The sequence below is a fragment of the Coregonus lavaretus genome (genome assembly GCF_964263955.1).
Source record: "Coregonus lavaretus genome assembly, chromosome: 4".
Taxonomy (NCBI): Eukaryota; Metazoa; Chordata; class Actinopteri; order Salmoniformes; family Salmonidae; genus Coregonus; species Coregonus lavaretus.
Window position 1 is genome coordinate 26977369 of NC_139991.1, and position 24394 is coordinate 27001762.

At 41.4% G+C, this 24394-nt stretch overlaps 1 protein-coding gene across 2 annotated transcripts in view; it reads left to right on the forward strand.

Annotated features, from left to right (window-relative positions):
• LOC311127171 (alpha-mannosidase 2-like) overlaps nucleotides 1-24394 on the forward strand; it is a 56386-nt gene that overhangs the window by 15581 nt on the left and 16411 nt on the right. For both annotated transcript variants that reach the window (XM_084158950.1, XM_084158949.1), the window contains exons 7-11: nucleotides 2376-2562; nucleotides 3182-3359; nucleotides 3734-3933; nucleotides 22884-23069; nucleotides 23281-23395. In XM_084158950.1, coding sequence (XP_084015076.1) covers nucleotides 2376-2562; nucleotides 3182-3359; nucleotides 3734-3933; nucleotides 22884-23069; nucleotides 23281-23395 — 866 coding nt within the window. The remainder of the gene's footprint in view (nucleotides 1-2375; nucleotides 2563-3181; nucleotides 3360-3733; nucleotides 3934-22883; nucleotides 23070-23280; nucleotides 23396-24394) is intronic.

Below are 24394 nucleotides of genomic sequence, written 5' to 3' on the forward strand. Positions count from 1 at the left end.
GTACCTTCAGGTGTTTGGAAATTGCTCCCAAGGATGAACCAGACTTGTGGAGATTTATTTTGATTTTCCCATGATGTCAAGCAAAGAGGCACTGAGTTTGAAGGTAGGCCTTGAAATACATCCACAGGTACACCTCCAATTGACTCAAATTATGTCAATTAGCCTATCATTTTCTGGAATTTCCCAAGCTGTTTAAAGGCACAGTCAAGTTAGTGTATGTAAACTTCTGACCCACTGGAATTGTGATACAGTGAATTATAAGTGAAATAATCTGTCTAAACAATTGTTGGAAAAATGACTTGTGTCATGCACAAAGTAGATGTCCTAATCGACTTGCCAAAACTATAGTTTGTTAACAAGAAATTTGTGGAGTGGTTGAAAAACGAGTTTTAATGACTCCAACCTAAGTGTATGTAAACTTCCGACTTCAACTGTACATACACACACTCACACACACACATACTTTTACACTCATCATTTGCTGCTGCTACTCTGTTTTTCTTTATCTATCCTGATGCCTAGTCACTTTACCCTGCCTTCATGTACATATCTACCTCAAATACCTCGTACCTCTGCACATTGATCTGGAACTGGTGCACCCTGTATATAGCTCCATTCTTGTGTATTTTATTTTAATCATCTTGTGTTAGTTAGTATTATTATTTTTTAACTCTGCATCGTTGTGAAAGTTTCCTAAGCAAGCATTTCACTGTAAAGTCTACACAAGTTGTATTTGGCGCATGTGATAAATACAATTTGATTTGATTTGAGTAGATTACAGTTTGTTTGGCCATGTGGTGCCATTCTGCCAGTATGGCCAAAGGGGACACACTAGCTTAGTCTCTGGACAATGTTCTACATTATATACATGAGTAAGTGTTGTGTTTTTTTAGGTTTGAAGACTTGAATGAAATGAAAGTCGAGTGAATAGTCGAATAACGGTCGGTCTGAGAATGTTGTTTTACCTGTAATGTACTGATCAAATAACAGTAGAATACAGTATATTACTAAGCTTTCTAAAACTATTGTGTGTATGCTGCTCACCTTCTCTATATTCCTTCTACTCAATAACAAACGCGGGGTCAAATACATGGAAATCCAACATTGATGTAGTGGTTGGAAACACCTCTCTGTGCTATTGTTTTGAGAGACAGACATCCTGTGGCATAATAGAGCGCATTGCTCGAAATGTGCAATGTCACACTGACAGATCCATACGGGAGATGACAGCGTGCTCTAGCTCAGGAAGCAGGCCCTTTCCACTGCAGGACAAATAGGATTTCATCTCACTTGGCCGCAGTGGCGTGTATTCATAGATACCAAGGGAAGCCAGGCTTCCCCATTGATTTTACCAATTTTAACATTTTAAAACATACAATAATTTATCTTTCGTCTCTCTGTGTTCATCAACATGAAAGAGAGGAGGGTGGCATTGGCGTTTCTCTACAAGTAGGGTGATTCAACATGTTTTTCTACTTGCAAGATACGCGCACGCACACACACGCACACAGAAATCAGAACCATGGACAGCCACATCATATTTAGCTTACGTTGATTGGTCTAAATTGTTTGTGGTGTCTTTTAGTTGTCACTGTATTAGACTGATTTGATCATGTTGAAGTTGAAATGGTGCTGGAATAGTGGAGGCAGCTCTTGTTTTCTTTGCGACTTGCGGTAACGCTGTGGTTGTAAAGTTTTTTAGTGGTCCAAAAATGTCGGAAACATTAACTTGCTTGACCATGCTGTAGGTCATGTAGCTGTTTGTTACATGCAATGAGCTTTGTGGACTTCACTGGACAGAGGTTGCAATCTGGTTTTGTGATAAAACAAAGGTGTGGTTGAGTTTATTCTGCCACTGTGTCTTCTTATTGTCTCTGCTTTTAGGCCTATATATCAGCAAGGCATATGAATTAACAGGTTATAGAGCAAACAACATAATTCTTTTTTGGGGGGGCTTGGCTTCCCCCATGATTTTACCGCTCCTGCTTGGCCGTAGCAAATTAGTCATCGGTTCAATGCCAGATCAGATTGTATTTTATATAATCATCATCATACAAGCGACCAGGCATTATTTGTTATTTCTGATAAGGGATAAATGTTAGTACTTTTGAATACTGCATGCATGCCACTGACAGTCTCTTTGAGATAGAAATGTAATCTGTTTTTCTTTCAAACTATTTTTAGACATTGCATGCTAGCTTACATGCTAGTTTACAGTCCACATTCTGAAATATTGTCATAAGGATGTTTGTGGGTTCTTTGTACTGTCAAATGCAAATACCACGCAAGATGTACTATTAGGAAAAATATATATATTTTCAAAGTTCTATTCTAATACTCTATTCTATTTCATGTTCTATTCTATCTGTGTGTAGACCCAGCCTCCAGCACGGACATTCTATGTCACATGATGCCCTTCTACAGTTACGATGTTCCCCACACTTGTGGTCCCGACCCCAAGATCTGCTGCCAGTTTGACTTCAAGAGACTTCCTGGTGGGCGGGTCAGCTGTCCCTGGAGGGTCCCCCCTCAGCCAATCACGGATGGAAACGTACAACAGAGGTGACCAATCACATAGAAATGGAATGAGCGTGATATACTGTCTCTCTACAACCACGGCTGTGAAATGCAACATTCACATTATAAAATCTTTATTGTCCTATCGAATTTACATGAAGCAGGATATTGTCTTTGGCTTGAGGCTCACAGTTAAAAACAACACTTGACATTCAAACACGACAAACGCAAAGCTGGTCCCAAAGGCGTTGGGTTCTCTATGGAAAGTGTTTCTTAATCTGTGGTCTGTCCCATAGCTTGCCTCTCCCTGGTACAGACAAGTATTAGAAACACTGGTTTATGGTGTAGCCAGACGGTCCACATTCTCTCCACAGTTTGATAGTGTTATGGACAAGGATCAAATAAGACATTAAAGCCACTGTACGGTACTATGTTGTGGTAATAGGAATTTCAGATGGCCTTTGTTTTTCTAACACAAGATAGGCTCTGATGATAAGTGGACTTTCTGACACAGTAGCAAATCCAAGACTAGAGAATTGACCGAACAAGACACGTGAATGAACGAACACACACGCACATATTTCATTGACAATTACAGCTTAATATGTCATGAAAACTGTTAATCCGTTGTAGTATAGTAAACTCTTTTTCCCATGATCCCTAGGGTTCAGATGCTGCTGGACCAGTACAGGAAGAAGTCCAAGCTATTCCGAACCAAGGTGGTGATGGCCCCCCTAGGGGATGACTTCCGCTACACAGAGGCCTTAGAGTGGGACCAGCAGTTTCAAAACTACCAAAAGCTCTTTGACTACATGAACTCTCATCCAGAACTACACGTCAAGGTCTGACTTGTGACTTAGGAGCTGGAATGTTGCGTGAATATGCAGGAAGTTTTGTTTAGTCTTTGATTTCCTTTTCAAGCTGCCAGGTTTATTTCAGGTTTATTAGGTTTGCATTAGTGGAAGATGGTGGGGTTTAAGGTTTTGATGCAACACATTGGAATGACTGATGCCCGATAGTAATGGTGTGTTTCGTTGGCTTCCTACCCTTCTTGAAATATTGTTTTTGTGTCCAGCTATTGCAATGGTACACTGCTCTCAATAAAGCTGAAAAGTAAACTACCCTACAGCATTAATGAGAGAGCTATTTTAAGTTTCTCTCTCAAGCACTCTATCATCAATTTGCTTTATAGTCTAACTGACACATTCTGTTCTAGGCTCAGTTCGGCACAATCTCGGATTACTTCAATGCTCTTCGTAAATCGGCCATAGACCCCGGTCATGCTGGTCCCTCTTTACCTGTGGTCAGCGGAGACTTCTTCACCTATGCAGACCGAGATGACCACTACTGGAGCGGCTACTTCACCTCCCGACCCTTCTACAAACGTATGGACCGCGTGCTGGAGTCACACCTCAGGTGGGAGCACAGACAGTTATTTTGTGGCAACCTATTTGTCTTTTTCTGTTTCTTTTTTCTCTGTTTTTTTTTTTACAATTTATTCAAATCTCTTTCTCTAGTTCCTATAATTCTTTTTTTTTTTTAATCAATATTGTTAAATTTCAATCATCATCCGTCAACCAACACAGATTACGTAGATTATTTTTACAGCCAGTACAGTTTCAACATAGAAAGTGAATCACTGTAAGTACATGTATTGGATGACTGGTTAAAGAGAAACTGCCCCTAAAAAACTACTTCTCATTTAGAAAACAACCTATGTGGCATCGGTATGACTCCGAAACATTTATTCTAGTGTCAAAATTTACTACAAAGTGTAAATAGGATAATTTGGGTCATAAAGTCAGTCTTGTCCAAAACAGAGTTTTGTGAGACTTTTGGTCGTGACTGCATCACAACGTAAATGAAGGTTGGGTTTGTTTCAATCCTGCCCACATGCCCTCAGCTGGCACCACACACGTAATCATCAGTTCAGAGTGCAGCTGCACGTGACATTATCGTAATGCCTGTGGTAAATTTGGGTTGAGTTTGGATATCCCAATGGGGCTAGTTAGGGACCATCGTTAAATTACAATATTGGGACAATACAGTGGCTTGCAAAAGTATTGTATCACCCTTGGCGTTTTTCCTTTTTGTTGCATTACAACCTGTAATTTAAATTGATTTTTATTTGGATTTCATGTAATGGACATACACAAAATAGTCAAAATTGGTGAAGTGAAATGCAAAAAATAACATTTCAAAAAATTCAAAAACAAAAATAATGGAAAAATTACTTGTTTCCAGAAATGCTAAAAAATTATAAACGGAAAAGTGGTGTGTGCATATGTATTCACCCCCTTTGCTATGAAGCCCCTAAATAAGATCTGGTGCGACCAATTACCTTCAGAAGTCACATAATTAGTTAAATAAAGTCCACCTGTGTGCAATCTAAGTGTCACATGATCTGTCACATGATATCAGTATATATACACCTATTCTGAAAGACCCCAGAGTCTGCAACACCACTAAGCAAGGGGCACCACCAAGCAAGCGGCACCATGAAGACCGAGGAGCGCTTCAAACAGGTCAGGGACAAAGTTGTGGAGAAGTACAGATCAGGGTTGGGTTATAAAACAATATCCGAAACTTTGAACATCCCACGGAGCACCATTAAATCCATTGTTAAAAAATTGAAAGAATATGGCACCACAACAAACCTGCCAAGAGAGGGCCGCCCACCAAAACTCACGGACCAGGCATGGAGGGCATTAATCAGAGAGGTAACAAAGAGACCAAACATAACCCTGAAGGAGCTGCAAAGCTACACAGCGGAGATTGGAGTATTTGTCCATAGGACCACTTTAAACTGTACGCTCCACAGAGCTGGGCTTTACAGAAGAGTGGCTTAAAGAAAGAAATAAGCAAACACGTTTGGTGTTCACCAAAAGGCATGTGGGAGACTCCCCAAACATATGGAAGAAGCTCCTCTGGTCAGATGAGACTAAAATTGTGCTTTTTGGCCATCAAGGAAAACGCTATGTCTGGCGCAAACCCAACACCTCTCATCACCCCGAGAACACCATCGCTGGTGGTGGCAGCATCATGCTGTGGGGATGTTTTTCATCGGCAGGGACTGGGAAACTGGTCAGAATTGAAGGAATGATGGATGGCGCTAAATACAGGGACATTCTTGAGGGAAACCTGTTTCAGTCTTCCAGAGATTTGAGACTGGGACGGAGGTTCACCTTCCAGTAGGACAATGACCCTAAGCATACTGCTAAGCAACACTCGAGTGGTTTAAGGGGAAACATTTAAATGTCTTGGAATGGCCTAGTCAAAGCCCAGACCTCAATCCAATTGAGAATCTGTGGTATGACTTAAAGATTGCTGTACACCAGCGGAACCCATCCAACTTGAAGGAGCTGGAGCAGTTTTGCCTTGAAGAATGGGAAGAAATCCCAGTGGCTAGATGTGCCAAGCTTATAGAGACATACCCCAAGAGACTTGCAGCTGTAATTGCTGCAAAAGGTGACTGTACAAAGTATTGACTTTGGGGGGGTGAATAGTTATGCACGCTCAAGTTTTCTGTTTTTTTGTCTTACTTCTTGTTTGTTTCACCCCCAAAAATATTTTGCATCTTCAAAGTGGTAGGCATGTTGTGTAAATCAAATGATACAAACCCCCATTTTAATTCCACGTTGTAAGGCAACAAAATAGGAAATATACTTTCGCAAGCCACTGTATGTTAAAACTGCAAGTGCTCCAAATTTCAATGACTTAAAAACCTTAAACCAACTATAAATTGTAGAAATGAATCATCAAATATTGAAAGCATTTTTGGGGAAACTAAAAGGTGTGCAATATGAAAAGATTGTCTCATTTACATTGTGTAATTTATTGACGGTCCTTAACTAGCCCCGGAGATAGGCTTTCCAAAGTGAAACCGATTTTGCCACAGTCGCAAACCAGCCAGCTTTGGCTAACTCTTTCCACCTGCAAACACACAAGAGACACCCACATCAAACCACACCCCGAAACCAACTTGCGTTTGAATTCAGTCTTGGCCGCTAGCATTACTTAATGAACCAAATCTAAAACGAGGCCAAATCAGAAAGTGCAGTCGCCTTTTAAGATTGCAGTGTACACAAGGAAATGGCAACTTGGCTGTCAATTAGCCAAACAATAGACCAAACAACATTGATTATCTATCTAGAGTAGTTGCTGGGGAATAGCCAAACCACAAGGCTCACTTATGTAAAAACTATAGTATACTAATGAATTAATGAAAATGTATGTAAACGTGAATTAACAGCATTTCAGTGAAGTAAATAAAAATCTGCTAAATGGTACTACATGCAAGTAAAACCAACATCAACTGTCGGTTTCCTGCATGTCTTCATTTATGCCCTGGAGACCCTAGAGTCTTGGCATCTATGCCTAGAAGACGCTGGCAGAGAAAGATCCCACTCGCTTTACAGACCCTTTCTATGTGAATGGCATTCAACTCCTATAATGGTCATGACTAACCTTCCCAACACCACACTCAACGCTGGCTCTAACTGACCGTGCTGACGATGGGAAGAGATTGTCCTTTGTACTAATTGGGAAGAGATTGTCCATTGTACTAATTAAGGATAACTACTAATTAAGGCTAGTAATTAGTCTCCTGGACTGTCTCCTTGCCGGAGAGGGTGTATACCCCCGGCAGGTCCAACCAAGCCAGATAGGTCGAAGGGTAGTAGGCGGACAAAGCAGTCCCTGGCCCTCCAGGTTGGTGATTGTGCATGGGGCCAACTCCCCCACCACATAAAAAAATGACTTGTTACATTAACCTTTACTAAAGAAAGAAACAGACTGGATCAAAGGCAACAACCTGGTGGAGATCTTTTCAAGCCTGTGACTGTGAATTAAGGTTATAGTCTACTAGTACTAAATGCATTAAAACACGTTTGTCTGGTCAGTGTTTGAGGTTACTAGATAGTGGACCATTAGATTGGCTTTCATTTATTTTAACACTTTGGAGTGAGAAGACTGAATTTGAATATTTTATTGGATTCATATTCATCAAAATGCAAGAGTGGTTGGTGATAAATGTCATTACAAATAAAATAAAAAAACATCTAACAAGCATATTATTTCAATCAAACCTTTGTAATAGGCCTAGTTTGAGATGTGGATATTATTCACAGTTTATTTTTGGGCTATCTCAGTGCTTCAAATGTAAAAATAACAATTTCTCCAATCAATTATCTGTTTATAATGCTGTGCATTTTACGTTGCACAGTGGATTAGTTTCATGTCTTTGATTGGGTTACAGTATTCTTTATTTGAATTGGATCTCCATGAGTTGACACCTTGGCAACCACTAGTCTTCCTGGTATCTTCTAATCTAGTGTTTCCTCTAGGAATACACTTGAGATACACCTCATAGTACCAGGTACCCAAACTTCTGACCAAAAGTTTGGCTACTTTCTACAATACAGGGTGAAGACCCTCAGTCACAGTGTTTAGAACTGTTTTTTCAGCACGTATCGATTTCCTTTGCTTTGTCTTTTGAGATAAGGACCTAATCTTACAGGCTGCCAGGTGTGAGGCAGTCAAAGTGGTCAGTGCAGGAACTAAGCACATAGAGATGACTGTGGATGAGAGTTGTTTGTGTGTGTGCACGTGCACCAGTGAGTGTGAGCAGACTCAGTAGGAGAGCAGTAATAAGTGTTTCCTCCCCTATCCCAGGCCCCAGTCTCTGCAAGCCTCAACACCACAGTCTGTCTCACTGTGAACCCCCACAGACACAGTCTTCCTGGTCTTCCCTCATTGCCGACCAACCTCCAGACCCCCACATACAGTTGAAGTCGGAAGTTTACACACACTTAGGTTGGAGTCATTAAAAATTGTTTTTCAACCACTCCACAAATTTCTTGTTAACAAACTATAGTTTTGGCAAGTCGGTTAGGACATCTACTTTGTGCATGACACAAGTAATTTTTCCAACAATTGTTTACAGACAGATTATTTCACTTATAATTCACTGTATCACAATTCCAGTGGGTCAGAAGTTTACATACACTAAGTTAACTGTGCCTTTAAACAGCTTGGGAAATTCCAGAAAATGATGTCATGGCTTTAGAAGGTTCTGATATGCTAATTGACATAATTTGAGTCAATTGGAGGTGTACCTGTGGATGTATTTCAAGGCCTACCTCCAAGCTCAGTGCCTCTTTGCTTGACATCATGGGAAAATCAAAAGAAATCAGCCAAGACCTCAGAAAAACAATTGTAGACCTCCTTGGGAGAAATTTCCAAACGCCTGAAGGTACCACATTCATCTGTACAAACAATAGTACGCAAGTATAAACACCATGGGACCACGCAGCCGTCGTACCGCTCAGGAAGGAGACGCGTTCTGTCTCCTAGAGATGAACGTACTTTGGTGCAAATCAATCCCAGAACAACAGCAAAGGACCTTGTGAAGATGCTGGAGGAAACGGGTACAAAAGTATCTATATCCACAGTAAAACAAGTCCTATATCGACATAACCTGAAAGGCCGCTCAGCAAGGAAGAAGCCACTACTCCAAAAGCACCATAAAAAAGCCAGACTACGGTTTGCAACTGCACATGGGGACAAAGATCGTACTTTTTGGAGAAATGTCCTCTGGTCTGATGAAACAAAAATATAACTGTTTGGCCATAATGACACCATTATGTTTGGAGGAAAAAGGGTTTGCTTGCAAGCTGAAGAACACCATCCCAACCGTGAAGCATGGGCGTGGCAGCATCATGCTGTGGGGGTGCTTTGCTGCAGGAGGGACTGGTGCACTTCACAAAATAGATGGCATCATGAGGAAGGAAAATTATGTGGATATATTGAAGCAACATCTCAAGACGTCAGTCAGGAAGTTAAAGCTTGGTCGCAAATGGGTCTTCCAAATGGACAATGACCCCAAGCATACTTCCAAAGTTGTGGCAAAATGGCTTAAGGACAACAAAGTCAAGGTATTGGAGTGGCCATCACAAAGCCCTGACCTCAATCCTAAGAAAATGTGTGGGCAGAACTGAAAAAGCGTGTGCGAGCAAGGAGGCCTACAAACATGACTCAGTTATACCAGCTCTGTCAGGAGGAATGGGCCAAAATTCACCCAACTTATTGTGGGAAGCTTGTGGAAGGCTACCCGAAATATTTGACCCAAGTTAAACAATTTAAAGGCAATGCTACCAAATACTAATTGAGTGTATGTAAACTTCTGACCCACTGGGAATGTGATGAAAGAAATAAAAGCTGAAATAAATCATTCTCTCTACTATTATTCTGACATTTCACATTCTTAAAATAAAGTGGTGATCCTAACTGGCCTAAGCCAGGGAATTTTTACTAGGATTAAATGTCAGGAATTGTGAAAAACTGAGTTTAAATGTATTTGGCTAAGGTGTATGTAAACTTCCGACTTCAACTGTACACCCAGCATCTCACACACTATTGTCCATATCCGAAAAATACCACATGAGAAGAGTTTGAATCCGTTTGAACTTTGAATCTGTTCTGTCCTGCTGAGGTCTCAAGATTGTGTACACATCTATTGTTATGCTTGGATGGTTCAACTTCATAACAGGAAGGAGTTTATGTTAGATTCAGTACACCAACAAATACAGTAGGGCTGGATTTGTGGATTTTCATTAAACACAGCACCGTATTTGCATTTGATGGTGTCTAAATATAGGAAGGGAGATGGCTAATCAGAATACAGTCGTTAAATTAGTCTTGGCACTCAACCGGCAGCTCCTTTCAAGCTGCAAACAAGACTGTGCACAGTATATGGTATACGTCTGCCTGCTCTCCTCCTCATTCATCTGAAAGAGATGTTCCCTTCAAGGTCATTGTCTCGTTCTGTAAATATGTTTTTCTCATTGGAAGGAGGCAGACCTATTGGCTTTTTACATGGTGCAATTGGGTCAGTTGCCTCAGTGTGTTGATTATGTTAGAAGCTCTCAAGATGCGGTCATTGCATTAAAACACATGATTTTCTTAGAGATACTACCACAAACAAGACGTGTTGCTCCGCCCATTGTAACAATCTAGAAAGACACAGTAAGATATAAGACACTGAAACTAGGGCTGTGGCGTTCATGACATTTTGTCAGCCCGTAATTGTCATGCAAATAATTGCCGGTCTCATGGTAATTGACCGTTAATTAACATAAACACGCTCACCATCTCCTGGCTTCCATATGCATCATCTACAAGCCACTGATGCAGACCGTTGGAACAACTACATTTTAAACAGTCTAATAAATCAATTTAATATAGCCTACACCATCACAATAAATCCATTATTTATTTTAGACAAGTCTAAAGAAACATGATATGAAGAAAATGTTGTCCATTTCAGAAGAACAAAATAGCATATTCTGAGTTGTCCTTATGTTAGGCCCTGATCTGGCTATGCCATATGGCTGTGGGCTTTGCTTAGCAGACAAGATTTGCTTAGAATTCTGTGGCATTATTTTATATTATTTTATAGTATGAAGAATACAATTGAACATAGCTGAATAAAATAGAAAGGATATTTTCTCCAAAAGATTTCCAAGAGAGTGACCACATCCGGCTATTCTGTGTTGAGCAAAGAAACAGGTCCTCCTATATGCCTGTAGCTCAGTTGGTAGAGCATGGCGCTTGCAACGCCAGGGTTGTGGGTTCGATTCCCACGGGGGGCCAGTATGAAAAATGTATGCACTCACTAACTGTAAGTCGCTCTGGATAAGAGCGTCTGCTAAATGACTTTAAAAACAAAAAACAAAACAAAAATAATATTAAACAATAACAACAACAAAAAACAATTAACAAAAAAAAGTATATGCTTTATTTAGAGTTATTTATGCAACTTTAGTTGTGTTACAAACGTTAGACTAAATGTTTATATTTTTTATTAAGGCTGCATGAAGTGACTCTAATGATGATTTGAAAAAAGTTGCATGAAAGGCATGAGCTCTGCTCTGGTTCTTGCACAGGCTGCACACAATTCATCAGTCTCTCATTCACAATTTGACAAGCACTTGATAATATTCTCACCCATCAAACTATTCTTAATTTAATCTGGTCTTTACATATTCTTTTTTATTTAGAATGGCCCACAAAAAAAACGGCATCCATAGCCTGCACTCGAATAGCGAATGGAGGTTACGTGTGGTTACGTTTTTTTATATGCAAGCATAGGCAGCACGTCCATAAGGCTAGGGGAAGCTTTAACTAAAGTGAATTATATAGCCTAATTAGCCTACTCCCCTCTATACATAAATAAATAAAATAATTCAAAATAGGCTACTAAAGCATTTGGCCACAGAGGATAATTAGACAAGAGGAATACCTATGTAAGAATGTTGTTCATTGACTATAGCTCAGCATTCAACACTATAGTACCCTCCAAGCTCATCATTAAGCTCGAGGCCCTGGGTCTGAACCCCGCCCTGTGCAACTGGGTCCTGGACTTCCTGATGGGCTGCCCCAGGTGGTGAAGGTAGGAAACAACATCTCCACTTCGCTGATCCTCAACACTGGGGCCCCACAAGGGTGCGCGCTCAGCCCCCTCCTGTATTCCCTGTTCACCCATGACTGCGTGGCCAAGCACGCCTCCAACTCAATCATCACGTTTGCAGACGACACAACAGTAGTAGGCTTGATTACCAACAATGACGAGACCGCCTACAGGGAGGAGGTGAGGGCTCTGGGAGTGTGGTGCCAGGAAAATAACCTCTCACTCAACGGCAACAAAACAAAGGAGATGATTGTGGACTTCAGGAAACAGCAGAGAGTGCACCCCCCTATCCACATCGACGGGACCGCAGTGGAGAAGGTGGAAAGCTTCAAGTTCCTTGGCGTACACATCACTGACAAACTGAAATGGTCCACCCATGCAGACAGTGTGGTGAAGAAGGCGCAACAGAGCCTCTTCAACCTCAGGAGGCTGAAGAAATTTGGCTTGGCACCGAAAACCCTCACAAACTTTTACAGATGCACAATTGAGAGCATCCTGTCGGGCTGTATCACCGCCTGATACGGCAACTGCACCGCCCGCAACCGCAGGGCTCTCCAGAGGGTGGTGCGGTCTGCCGAACGCATTACCGGGGGCAAACTACCCGCCCCCCTACAGCACCTGATGTCACAGGAAGGCCAAAAAGATCATCAAGGACATCAACCACCCGAGCCACTGTGTGATGAGTGTGATAGAAGGAGTCAGGCGCAGGAGGGTATGTCACCGAATACAGAGTTTATTCCATCGTACACAATTGCGCTGGATAGCGACAACAGAAAACAGCCACAGGGGAAACCATCTACCCTGGTAATACAGGGTACGAGTAGCTCCACCAAGCTACTCTACTCTCACAATAAACAATCACCCACAAGGACAAGGGGGCAGAGGGAACACTTATACACAGACTAATGAGGGGATAAGAACCAGGTGTGTGTAATTGACAAGACAAGACAAATGGAATGATGATATATGGAGCGGCAGTGGCTAGTAAGCCGGTGACGACGAACGCCGAAGCCTGCCTGAACAAGGAGGGGGGGCAGCACATTAGAGGCTGCTGCTGCCTATTGAAATCACTTGCCACTTTAAGAAATGGAACACTAGTCACTTTAATAATGTTTACATATCTTGCACTACTCATCTCTATTCTATAATATTCTACTGTATCTTAGTCCATGCCGCTCTGTCATTGCTTGTCCATACAGTGAGGGGGAAAAGTATTTGATCCCCTGTTGATTTTGTATGTTTGCCCACTGACAAAGAAATGATCAGTCTATAATTTTAATGGTAGGTTTATTTGAACAGTGAGAGACAGAATAACAACAAAAAAATCAAGAAAAACGCATGTCAAAAATGTTATAAATTGATTTGCATTTTAATGAGGGAAATAAGTATTTGACCCCCTCTCAATCAGAAAGGTTTCTGGCTCCCAGGTGTCTTTTATACAGGTAACGAGCTGAGATTAGGAGCACACTCTTAAAGGGAGTGCTCCTAATCTCAGTTTGTTACCTGTATAAAAGACACCTGTCCACAGAAGCAATCAATCAATCAGATTCCAAACTCTCCACCATGGCCAAGACCAAAGAGCTCTCCAAGGATGTCAGGGACAAGATTGTAGACCTGGGCTACAAGACCATCGCCAAGCAGCTTGGTGAGAAGGTGACAACAGTTGGTGGGATTATTCGCAAATGGAAGAAACACAAAATAACTGTCAATCTCCCTCGGCCTGGGGCTCCATGCAAGATCTCACCTTGTGGAGTTGCAATGATCATGAGAATGGTGAGGAATCAGCCCAGAACTACACGGGAGGATCTTGTCAATGATCTCAAGGCAGCTGGGACCATAGTCACCAAGAAAACAATTGGTAACACACTACGCCGTGAAGGACTGAAATCCTGCAGCGCACGCAAGGTCCCCCTGCTCAACAAAGCACATATACATGCCCGTCTGAAGTTTGCCAATGAACATCTGAATGATTCAGAGGAGAACTGGGTGAAAGTGTTGTGGTCAGATGAGACCAAAATTGAGCTCTTTGGCATCAACTCAACTCACCGTGTTTGGAGGAGGTGGTATGCTGCCTATGACCCCAAGAACACCATCCCCACCTTTGGGGGTGTTTTTCTGCTAATGGGACAGGACAACTTCACCGGGACGATGGACAGGGCCATATATTGTCAAATACTTATTTCCCTCATTAAAATGCAAATCAATTTATAACATTTTTGACATGCGTTTGTCTTGATTTTTTTGTTGTTATTCTGTCTCTCACTGTTCAAATAAACCTAGCATTAAAATTATAGACTGATCATTTCTTTGTCAGTGGGCAAACGTACAAAATCAGCAGGGGATCAAATTATTTTTTCCCTCACTGTATATGTATATATTCTTAAATTCCATTCCTTACTAGATTTGTGTGCATTGGGTATATATAAATTGTTAGATATTACTTGTTAGATATTACTGCATTGTCGGAGCTAGAAGCACAAGCATTTTGCTACACCCGCAATAACATCTGCTAAACACATGTATGTGACAAATAAAATGTGATTTGATTTGATTCTTTTTTTTAAATTAGCTGTGGATTGTTTTAAATCGTATTGCCTACAGTCGGAAGGAAAGGCAGCACACACAATTTGGGCAGATTATTGTTGAGTTGTGACTGTCTGTGAAAAGTAGATAGGCCAAGCCAGGCAAATTGCAATATTTCAAAATACAATTACAGGAAAACATAGTTTGGAAAGCAAATGGTTATTGCTGTAAAGAGAAGACAATGAAAATACAAATAATCTAAAATTCTCAACTGAATTGAGCGAACAACAGTATAGCCTGTCTTATTGGCACCAGCAGAGAGCATCGGCAATATCCCCGGTGAGTGCGCACTGCGCATATTCACTATCTATTATTATTGGGTTCGTTTTTCACAATAGTTTCCTCCTCCAGTTTAGATGGACGTCATATTCTATTTGTGTCTCCCCTTCTTGTAGGCCTATTATACGGACAACGTTGTTTGTCAGTGTCAGCAGAGTAGGCTACCCTGTAATTTGTCGTATTAAAAAACATCCTGCTAATGTCGCCATTCATGTAAAGTGTAGTACAATTGCATGAAATGTGTTTATAAAAGGCCACATTTTTCCCATGCAAAGAAAGAAGAAACGTAGCTGATATAGCTGAGGCCTATACTCGCTCAGCCATGCATTGAATGGTCTTTTTTTGCGAACAGTGATTGAGTTATATTATTAGCCTAAATTATGACTATGCAATCTACTCATCACATTAGGAATAGTAGGTTATCTTACATAAGTCTGCAAATGCGATAATGCATGGAATGCTTTATTATAAAGGTGCATTTTTATGGTGAAAATTACTTTCCCCAAACTTGAAACTCACGCGTCACCTATGTATGCCATTCTTAAGCTTAAGAATTGAGCAATAAATATAGCAGCACGAGAAAGCTGGGATCCTCTTTTAAATAGTTGCCAGTCAAAACTCTGTTTTCACATGCGATTGTGCAATGACTGGGTTTATAAGAGCACATGTTTCACTAGGCTCTGTAGGCTATGTGCTCTCTAACCGTTTTCCAGGGGTCCTAAGCCTATAGGATACATTTGGAGTTATTTGGCCACTTTAGTAGTGATACAATCAAAATATAAGCCTATGGGCTAGGCTACATGATGTGTGTGACTATGTTTAGAAAAAGTCACACAAAAAAGGCATGTGGTGTTTCTTGCCTTACTGCACACAAGCTGGGCATCATTCACAAGTGATAATATATCATTCACAAGTGATAATATTGTCACCCATCAGACTATTCTTAATTTAATCTTGTCTTTACATACACTATATATACAAAAGTATGTGGACACTTTTGGCCATGTAGTGTATGTGTGAAATTAGTTTTGATTTAGAATGTACCATTATTATGCACCTATCGGAACAGTAGCAGGGGAATAAAATACATGTCATCTATGCACTTAATTAGCGAATGAAGGATGCTTTTCCTGCGGTTCATTTTCATGCCAGCCAGGTAGGCTATACTCCTGTTGTAAAGCGAAGCAAAGTGCTTAATATTAGGAAAGCTGAGAAATAAATATAGTAGGCCTAGCCTATAGAAAGCTGATGGGATCCTCCTCTTTTTAATAGAGGCCATCAAAACTCTGTTTTCTCACGCAATTGCATAGCCTACAGAAATGTTGCATAACATGAGCTCATGGGCTCTCATTAAGTGTTTAATTAGATTTTTCGATCGCATTTGCATTGATTTAAGAGTGATTAGAGGGACAATAGATCGCTGAGTACCAGGCCATTAGCGACTGGCAGTTAGCAAGTTTGGTAGGCTACTAATGACCATCAGCAGCATCAGAACGCAGATTTGGAGAAGCCTAGTTACCATGACTAAACGGTCACGTGGAATTTGACTGTGTGACCGCAGGTGTGGCGGGAAAATACAGTCACCGTAACGGCCCTAGCTGAAACACAGGCCCAGTGCAGTCAAAAACGTGATTTTCCTGTGTTTTAATATATACAGTATATGTCTGCACTATGAGTTTGGAATAATATTGTGAAATTGTGAAAATGATGATAATGCCCTTTTAGTGTAAGAGCGGTTTGAAAAGACTGCCTGAAATTTCTGCCTGTTTTGGTGGGATGGAGTTTTAGTATAGAATAAGAAGGCCTGCACACTGTTAAAGCTCCCAATTCACCGCTTTGTTGACAACGTTTCCATCTGAAATGGATCTTCATCAGGTCAAACAAACTGAGTGCTCACATCCCAAAATATACACATTTCACCTCACATGACTATTGCAGCCATGACACATGGTGGGTGAAAAAACATTTGTGTATCTCTAACAATGTAATAATTTAATAACAATGAGATGGGTACATGTAGTGGTTCCAGAAAATAATATATATTTACAAAATGACCAAGTGGGTAACCTGGAAGGCAAGACAATTCAAAGTAAAGTGACATATACATGTAAGAAATGGTCTGATGTCAAACTCTTGGTTCAGACCTCTACGAGACATGTTACACAAACGGTGAATCCAATATAATTCTCTTCTCAATAATAGATTACCAGTATCTCCGCCCCTCCAGGGAGTCTTAAAATGTTCAATGCCAATGTATCTCAAAGAGCTAATGTTGTGACGAGCCTCCATGAAATGCTCAGCCACAGGGTTTCTCTGGTCAAGGGTCCTGATATTACTCCTGTGTTCTGCTGTCCTTGTTTTCAAAGCTCGTTTTGTTTTACCTACATAGCATAGACCAGAAATACACTTGATCAGGTATATCACATTTTTTGTGGAACATGTAATGATGCCCTAAATCTTAATGGCCTTTCCCGTAATAGGGTGATTGAACATTGTACATTTGTTTGTGAAGTTACACTGGGTACATCCGCCACATCTATAGTTACTGTCCGGAACATTGTCTAGAAAGGTACTGCGTGGCACTGGTGGAAGATCAGACCTCAACACCATTTGACTGATGTTGGGGGTGCGTCTGAAGACTACCAGTGGGGGTTCTTTAAACGTATTTTCTAGTTGTGGATCAGTGCTCAAGATGTACCAGTGTTTTTGAATGATGTGGTCAAATTGTTTACCAAGTGGAGAGTACTGAAGGAAGCATTGAACGCGTTGGTCAGGAGGGTGGGAAGGTTAATCAAAATGTCAAGAAAACGTATTTCATGCGCATTAAAGGTGAGGGTGAATTTCAAATGTTCACTGCTTGTATTGATGAAGGAGTGGAATCGATGAAGTTCCTCTACTGTGCCCTGAAATAGAACGAATACGTCATCAATGAAGCGTTTCCAGAGTCTAATATGGTGCAAGAATGGATTATTATGGCTGAAAATCACATTCTTCTTTTTTTTTTTTACATACAGATTGGCATAATTTGGTGCCATTTTACTACCCATAGCAGTTCCCTTCTGTTGATTTCTGTTCATTCTGTTCATTTTCAAACATGAAAAAGTTCTTAGTCAGAACAATCTCAGCAAGTTCAAAGATACAGTTAGTGGTAGGGAGTGTGTCAATGGGTCGTTGACAGAGGTAGTGTGCAATGGCTTCTAGGCCTCCCTGATGAAGGATATTAGTATTCAGTGATTCAACATCAAAGCAAGCAACGTCTCACCATTGATATTGTGCATTGTCTTAAGGGTGTTAATCATGTCTATAGAATCGCGTACATATGCAGGGTGTGACACCACACTGGGTTTTAGAAAGAAATCTACAAAAGCAGAAATATTTTCAGTCAATGAGCCAATGGAGGCCACAATAGGTCTCCCAGGTGGCTTATCTAGTCGTTTGTAAATTTTTGGTAAGGCATGAATGACGCTCCTGATTGGATAGTCTACTTTCATGAACTCATATTATTTTTGCATGATGTCTCCACTTTCCACAAGCTTGCAGTGAATCTCACCTTTGAACAGTGGTGTGGGGTCACGTGACAATTTCTGATAGAAAGTGGTGTTGTTCAATTGTCCCCGGATCTCATTCACATAGTCATCACAGTTTAACAACACCACAGCTCAAAGTGGAATCCTTTTTTTAAACATCCAATGCTTGCCTCTTGTTCTTTAGGGAGATTACTGTAGACTGTATTCTCGTTTCTTATTCAAAATCTGAGACACAAGGAGTTTTAGCCTTCCATGGTGACATCACCATGCGGTAAATTAGTTAATAGTCCAATAAGAAAGAGTTCCAAACCTCTCTGCCAATAACAACAAGTTTTCAGTTTTCCCCTCCCCACTCAGTACTTGATACTCTCTAGGGATAGGGCTGTACTGTGACTGTATTTCTGCCACACCGGCGGTCACATGTCAAGACAGCAGTCAAATTCCACGTGACCATTTTGTCATGGTAATTAGGCTTCTTCAAGCTCTGATGCTGCTGATGGTCATTAGTAGCCTACCAAACTTGCTAACTGCCTGGTACTCAGCAATCTATTGTCTCCCCCCATTTCAGTCCTGCCACAAAAGGACCAGCTGCCATCATGTCAGTGATTGTCTCATTAACACAGGTGAGAGTGTTGACAAGGACAAGGCTGGAGATCACTCTGTCATGCTGATTGAGTCAAAATAAGACTGGAAGCTTTAAAAGGAGGGTGGTGCTTGAAATCATTGTTCTTCCTCTGTCAACCATGGTTACCTGCAAGGAAACACGTGCCGTCATCATTGCTTTGCACAAAAAGGGCTTCACAGGCAAGGATATTGCTGCTAGTAAGATTACATAAATCAACAATTTATTGGATCATCAAGAACTTCAAGGAGAGAGGTTCAATTGTTGTGAAGAAGGCGTCAGGGTGCCCAAGAAAGTCCAGCAAGCGCCAGGACCGTCTCCTAAAGTTGATTCAGCTGCGGGATCGGGGCACCACCAGTGCAGAGCTTGCTCAGGAATGGCAGCAGGCAGGTTTAAGTGCATCTGCACGCACAATGAGGCGAATACTTTTGGAGGATGGCCTGGTGTCAAGAAGGGCAGCAAAGAAGCCACTTTTCTCCAGGAAAAACATCAGGGACAGACTGATATTCTGCAAAAGGTACAGGGATTGGACTGCTGAGGACTGGGGTAAAGTCATTTTCTCTGATGAATCCCCTTTCCGATTGTTTGGGCCATCCGGAAAACACCTTGTCCGGAGAAGACAAGGTGAGCGCTACCATCAGTCCTGTGTCATGCCAACAGTAAAGCATCCTGAGACCATTCATGTGTGGGGTTGCTTCTCAGCCAAGGGAGTGGGCTCACTCACAATTTTGCCTAAGAACACAGCCATGAATAAAGAATGGTACCAACACTTCCTCCGAGAGCAACTTCTCCCAACCATCCAAGAACAGTTTGGTGACGACCAATGCCTTTTCCAGCATGATGGAGCACCTTGCCATAAGGCAAAAGTGATAACTAAGTGGCTCGGGGAACAAAACATCGACATTTTGGGTCCATGGCCAGGAAACTCCCTAGACCTTAATCCCATTGACAACTTGTGATTGATCCTCAAGAGGTGGGTGGACAAACAAAAACCCACAAATTCTGACAAACTCCAAGCATTGATTATGCAAGAATGGGCTGCCATCAGTCAGGATGTGGCCCAGAAGTTAATTGACTGCATGCCAGGGCGGATTGCAGAGGTCTTGAAAAAGAATGGTCAACACTGCAAATATTGACTCTTTGCATAAACTGAATGTCATTGTCAATGAAAGCCTTTGACACTTATGGAATACTTGTAATTATACTTCAGTGTACCATAGTAACTACTGACATAAAGATCTAAGAACACTGAAGCAGCAAACTTTGGAGAGACCAATACTTGGTCATTCTCAAAACTTTTTACCACGACTGTATATGTAAAGACAAGATTAAATCAAGAATAGTCTGATGGGTGACAATATTAGCCTATCACTTGTGAATGATATATTATCACTTATGAATGGTGCCCAGCTTGTGTGCAGCAAGGCAAGAAACAGTGCATGCCTTTTTTTGCGACTTTTTCAAATCATAGTCGCACACCTCATGTAGCCTAGCCCATTTGATAAGGTTTGTATCACAACTAAAGTGGCCAAATAACTTCTTAAAATTAAGCACATGAATCCGCTTTACAATGGGTGTAGAGCCTAACTGGCATACATACGCAGTGCGTGAGTTTCAAGTTTGAGGAAAATCATTTTCACCATGAAATTGCAAACCTTTATAATAAAAGCATTACATGCATAATCGCATTTGCGGTCACTTTCCCCACTAATTGATTGCATTTTTGAACATTTGTGCTTATAGCCTACTGCCGTGTGCGCATTGCTGCGCTTATAATGTGAAGAAATAGCCTAATAGTTTATCAACATTTTAAGCTAAACGTTGTATCAGCCTCATTGCTTAAAAACTTTTTTTTTTATGCTAATGGTTGTATTAATTTGGGATCTATCGCATCCCACAACTGTCCGAGACTATGTTTCGAATATTTATTTATCTCACAGAATTGAATAGGTCAATATTTTTACTATGGGGGATAGTAGATCAATAACACAAGCTGAGTCTCTGATTGCAACTGTGGTCAATTTGGAGTAATTTACTTACACTCTTGGCCCATGATGACCCATATATCAACAACTATTTGTCACTTCACTGAATGCACTGAAATGAGTGAACAAATAAAAACTTTTTGCAATGGAAAACAAAAATATTTGTTCTTATTGGACAAATCATATACAGTGCCTTCGGAAAGTATTCAGATCCCTTGACTTTTTCCACATTTTGTTAGGTTACAGCCTTATTCTAAAATTGATGAAATTGTTTTTTTGCCTCATCAATCTGCATACAGTACCCCATAATGACAAAGCAAAAACAGGATTTTAGACATTTTTGCTAATAAGAAAAAAAAGAAATCAAATGTACATAAGTATTCAGACCCTTTACTCAGTACTTTGTTGAAGCACCTTTGTCAGCGATTACAGCCTCAAGTCTTCTTGGGTATGACGCTACAAGCTTGGCACACTTGTATTTGGGGAGTTTCTCCCATTCTTCTCTGCAGATCTTCTCAAGCTCTGTCAGATTGGATAGGGAGCGTCGCTGCACAGCTATTTTCAGGTCTCTCCAGAGATGTTCGATCGTGTTCAAGTCCGGGCTCTGGCTGGGCCACTCAAGGACATTCAGAGACTTGTCCCGAAGCCACTCCTACGTTGTCTTGGCTGTGTGCTTAGGGTTGTTGTCCTGTTGGAAGGTGAACCTTCGCCCCAGTCTGAGGTCCTGGGCGCTCTGGAGCAGGTTTTCATCAAGGATCTTGCTGTACTTTGCTCCGTTCATCTTTGCCTCGATCCTGACTAGTCTCCCAGTCCCTGCCGCTGAAAAACATCCCCTCAGCATGATGCTGTTACCTGGCACATAGGGATGGTACCAGGTTTCCTCCAGAAGTGACGCTTGACATTCAGGCCAAAGAGTTCAATCTTGGTTTCATCAGACCAGAGAATCTTGTTTTTCATGGTGTGAGAGTCTTTAGGTGCCTTTTGGCAAACTCCAAGTGGGCTATCATGTGCCTTTTACTGAGGAGTGGATTCTGTCTGGCCACTCTACCATAAAGGCCTGATTGGTGGAGTGCTGTAGAGATGGTTGTCCTTCTGGAAGGTTCTCCCATCTCCACAGAGGAACTCTAGAGCTCTGTCAAGGTGACCATCGGGTTCTTGGTCACCTCCCTGACCAAGGCCCTTCTCCCCCGATTGCTCAGTTTGGCTGGGCGGCCAGCTCTAAGAAGAGTCTTGGTGGTTCCAAACTTCTCCCATTTAAGAATGATGGAGGCCACTGTGTTCTTGGGGACCTTCAATTCTGCCAAATTTTTTGGGTACCCTTCACCAGATCTGTGCCCGACACAATCCTGTCACGGAGCTCTACGGACAATTCTTTCGACCTCATGGCTTGGTTTTTGTTCTGACATGCACTGTCAATTGTGGGACCTTATATAGACAGGTGTGTGCCTTTTCAAATCATGTCCAATCAATTTAATTTAACACAGGTGGACTCCAATCAAGTTGTATAAACATGTCAAGGATGATCAATGGAAACAGGATGCACCTGAGCTCAATTTCGAGTCTCATAGCAAAGGGTCTGAATACTTATGTAAATAAGGTTTTTCTGTTTTGTTTTTTAAATACATTTGCAAAAATGTCTAAAAACCTGTTTTCACTTTGTCACTATGGGCTATTGTGTGTAGATTGCTGCGTTTTTATTTTTATTTAATTATTTTGGAATAAGGCTGTAACGTAACAAAATGTGGAAGAACTCAAGGGGTGTGAATACTTTCCGAAGGCACTGTAGCATCTCCCTGTTCAAAACGTTTCCTCCCTAATGAACACGACCCATGTCTGTCTTGGTGCCATGGAAAGGCATACTCATGTGAAGAAAATAACTATTCCCTCTGTCTGTCCTTCAGGGCTGCTGAGATCCTCTACTCCCTCACCCTGGCCAATATTAGGAGGTATGGGAAGCGGAATGATTTCCCAGCTGTGGAGAATTACAGACTGCTCACTGAAGCCAGGAGGAACCTGGGCTTGTTCCAGCACCATGATGCTATCACAGGCACCGGCAAGGACTTGGTAGTGATCGACTACGGTACCAGGTATAATTTTTTAATTGCTTGTTTTATTTTTTTTCAACATGGACACACTGATTAAGCAAGAATTAAATGGATTGCACCGACATGGTTTTGTGATTATTTCCAGCATCGGGCCGTAGACATTGATTGAATGAAAGTGAAACATTATATATTTGACTCAGAGCTTTGACTGCTTTCCTCTGGGCATTTAATTAGAACAATTCTCTGTTCTCAGGTTGTTTCATTCCATTTTGAATTTGAAACAAGTGATCGTCAACTCCGCTCACTGGCTGGTGCTGAAGGACAAAAGTGCATACAGTCACAATCCCTCAAAGGCCTTCCTTCAAATGGTGAGTAAAAAAAGCATTGGCGTTTTAATTTCAATGTTGAAACAAGGTAGATGATTGTGCATAGCAACATTTCAGATTAGTATAGGGATTTTCAAAGGGTGACAGTTTATGGTGGTGTTGCAGGTAGTGAAATGCATGCAGTAGCTACCTTTGAAGTGTTTACCACACTCTACCTTTGGCCAAATCCCTCAAGGAGGCACAACATCGGGATTTTAATATGCAAATTGCCCGGGCAGGAAGTCAACATCAATTTCCAGAGTAATGTAACCTCTTCCACTTCCTTGTTTTGATACAGCAGCTGAAAAGACGCTTGATATGTAAACTCAGCAAAAAAAGAAATGTCCCTTTTTCAGGACCCTGTCTTTCAAAGATAATTAGTAAAAATCCAAATAACTTCACAGATCTTCATTGTAAAGTGATTAAACACTGTTTCCCATGCTTGTTCAATGAACCATAAACAATTAATGAACATGCACCTATGGAACGGACACTAACAGCTTACAGACGGTAGGCAATTAAGGTCACAGTTATGAAAACTTAGGACACTAAAGAGGCCTTTCTACTGACTCTGAAAAACACCAAAAGAAAGATGCCCAGGGTCCCTGCTCATCTGCGTGAACGTGCCTTAGGCATGCTGCAAGGAGGCATGAGGACTGCAGATGTGGCCAGGGCAATAATTTGCAATGTCCATACTGTGAGACGCCTAAGACAGCACTACAGGGAGACAGGACGAACAGCTGATCGTCCTCTCAGTGGCAGACCACATGTAACAACACCTGCACAGGATCGGTACATCCGAACATCACACCTGCGGGACAGGTACAGGATGGCAACAACAACTGCCCGAGTTACACCAGGAACACACAATCCCTCTATCAGTGCTCAGACTGTCTGCAATAGGCTGAGAGAGGCTGGACTGAGGGCTTGTAGGCCTGTTGTAAGGCAGGTCCTCATCAGACATCACTGGCAACAACGTCGCCTATGGGCACAAACCCACCG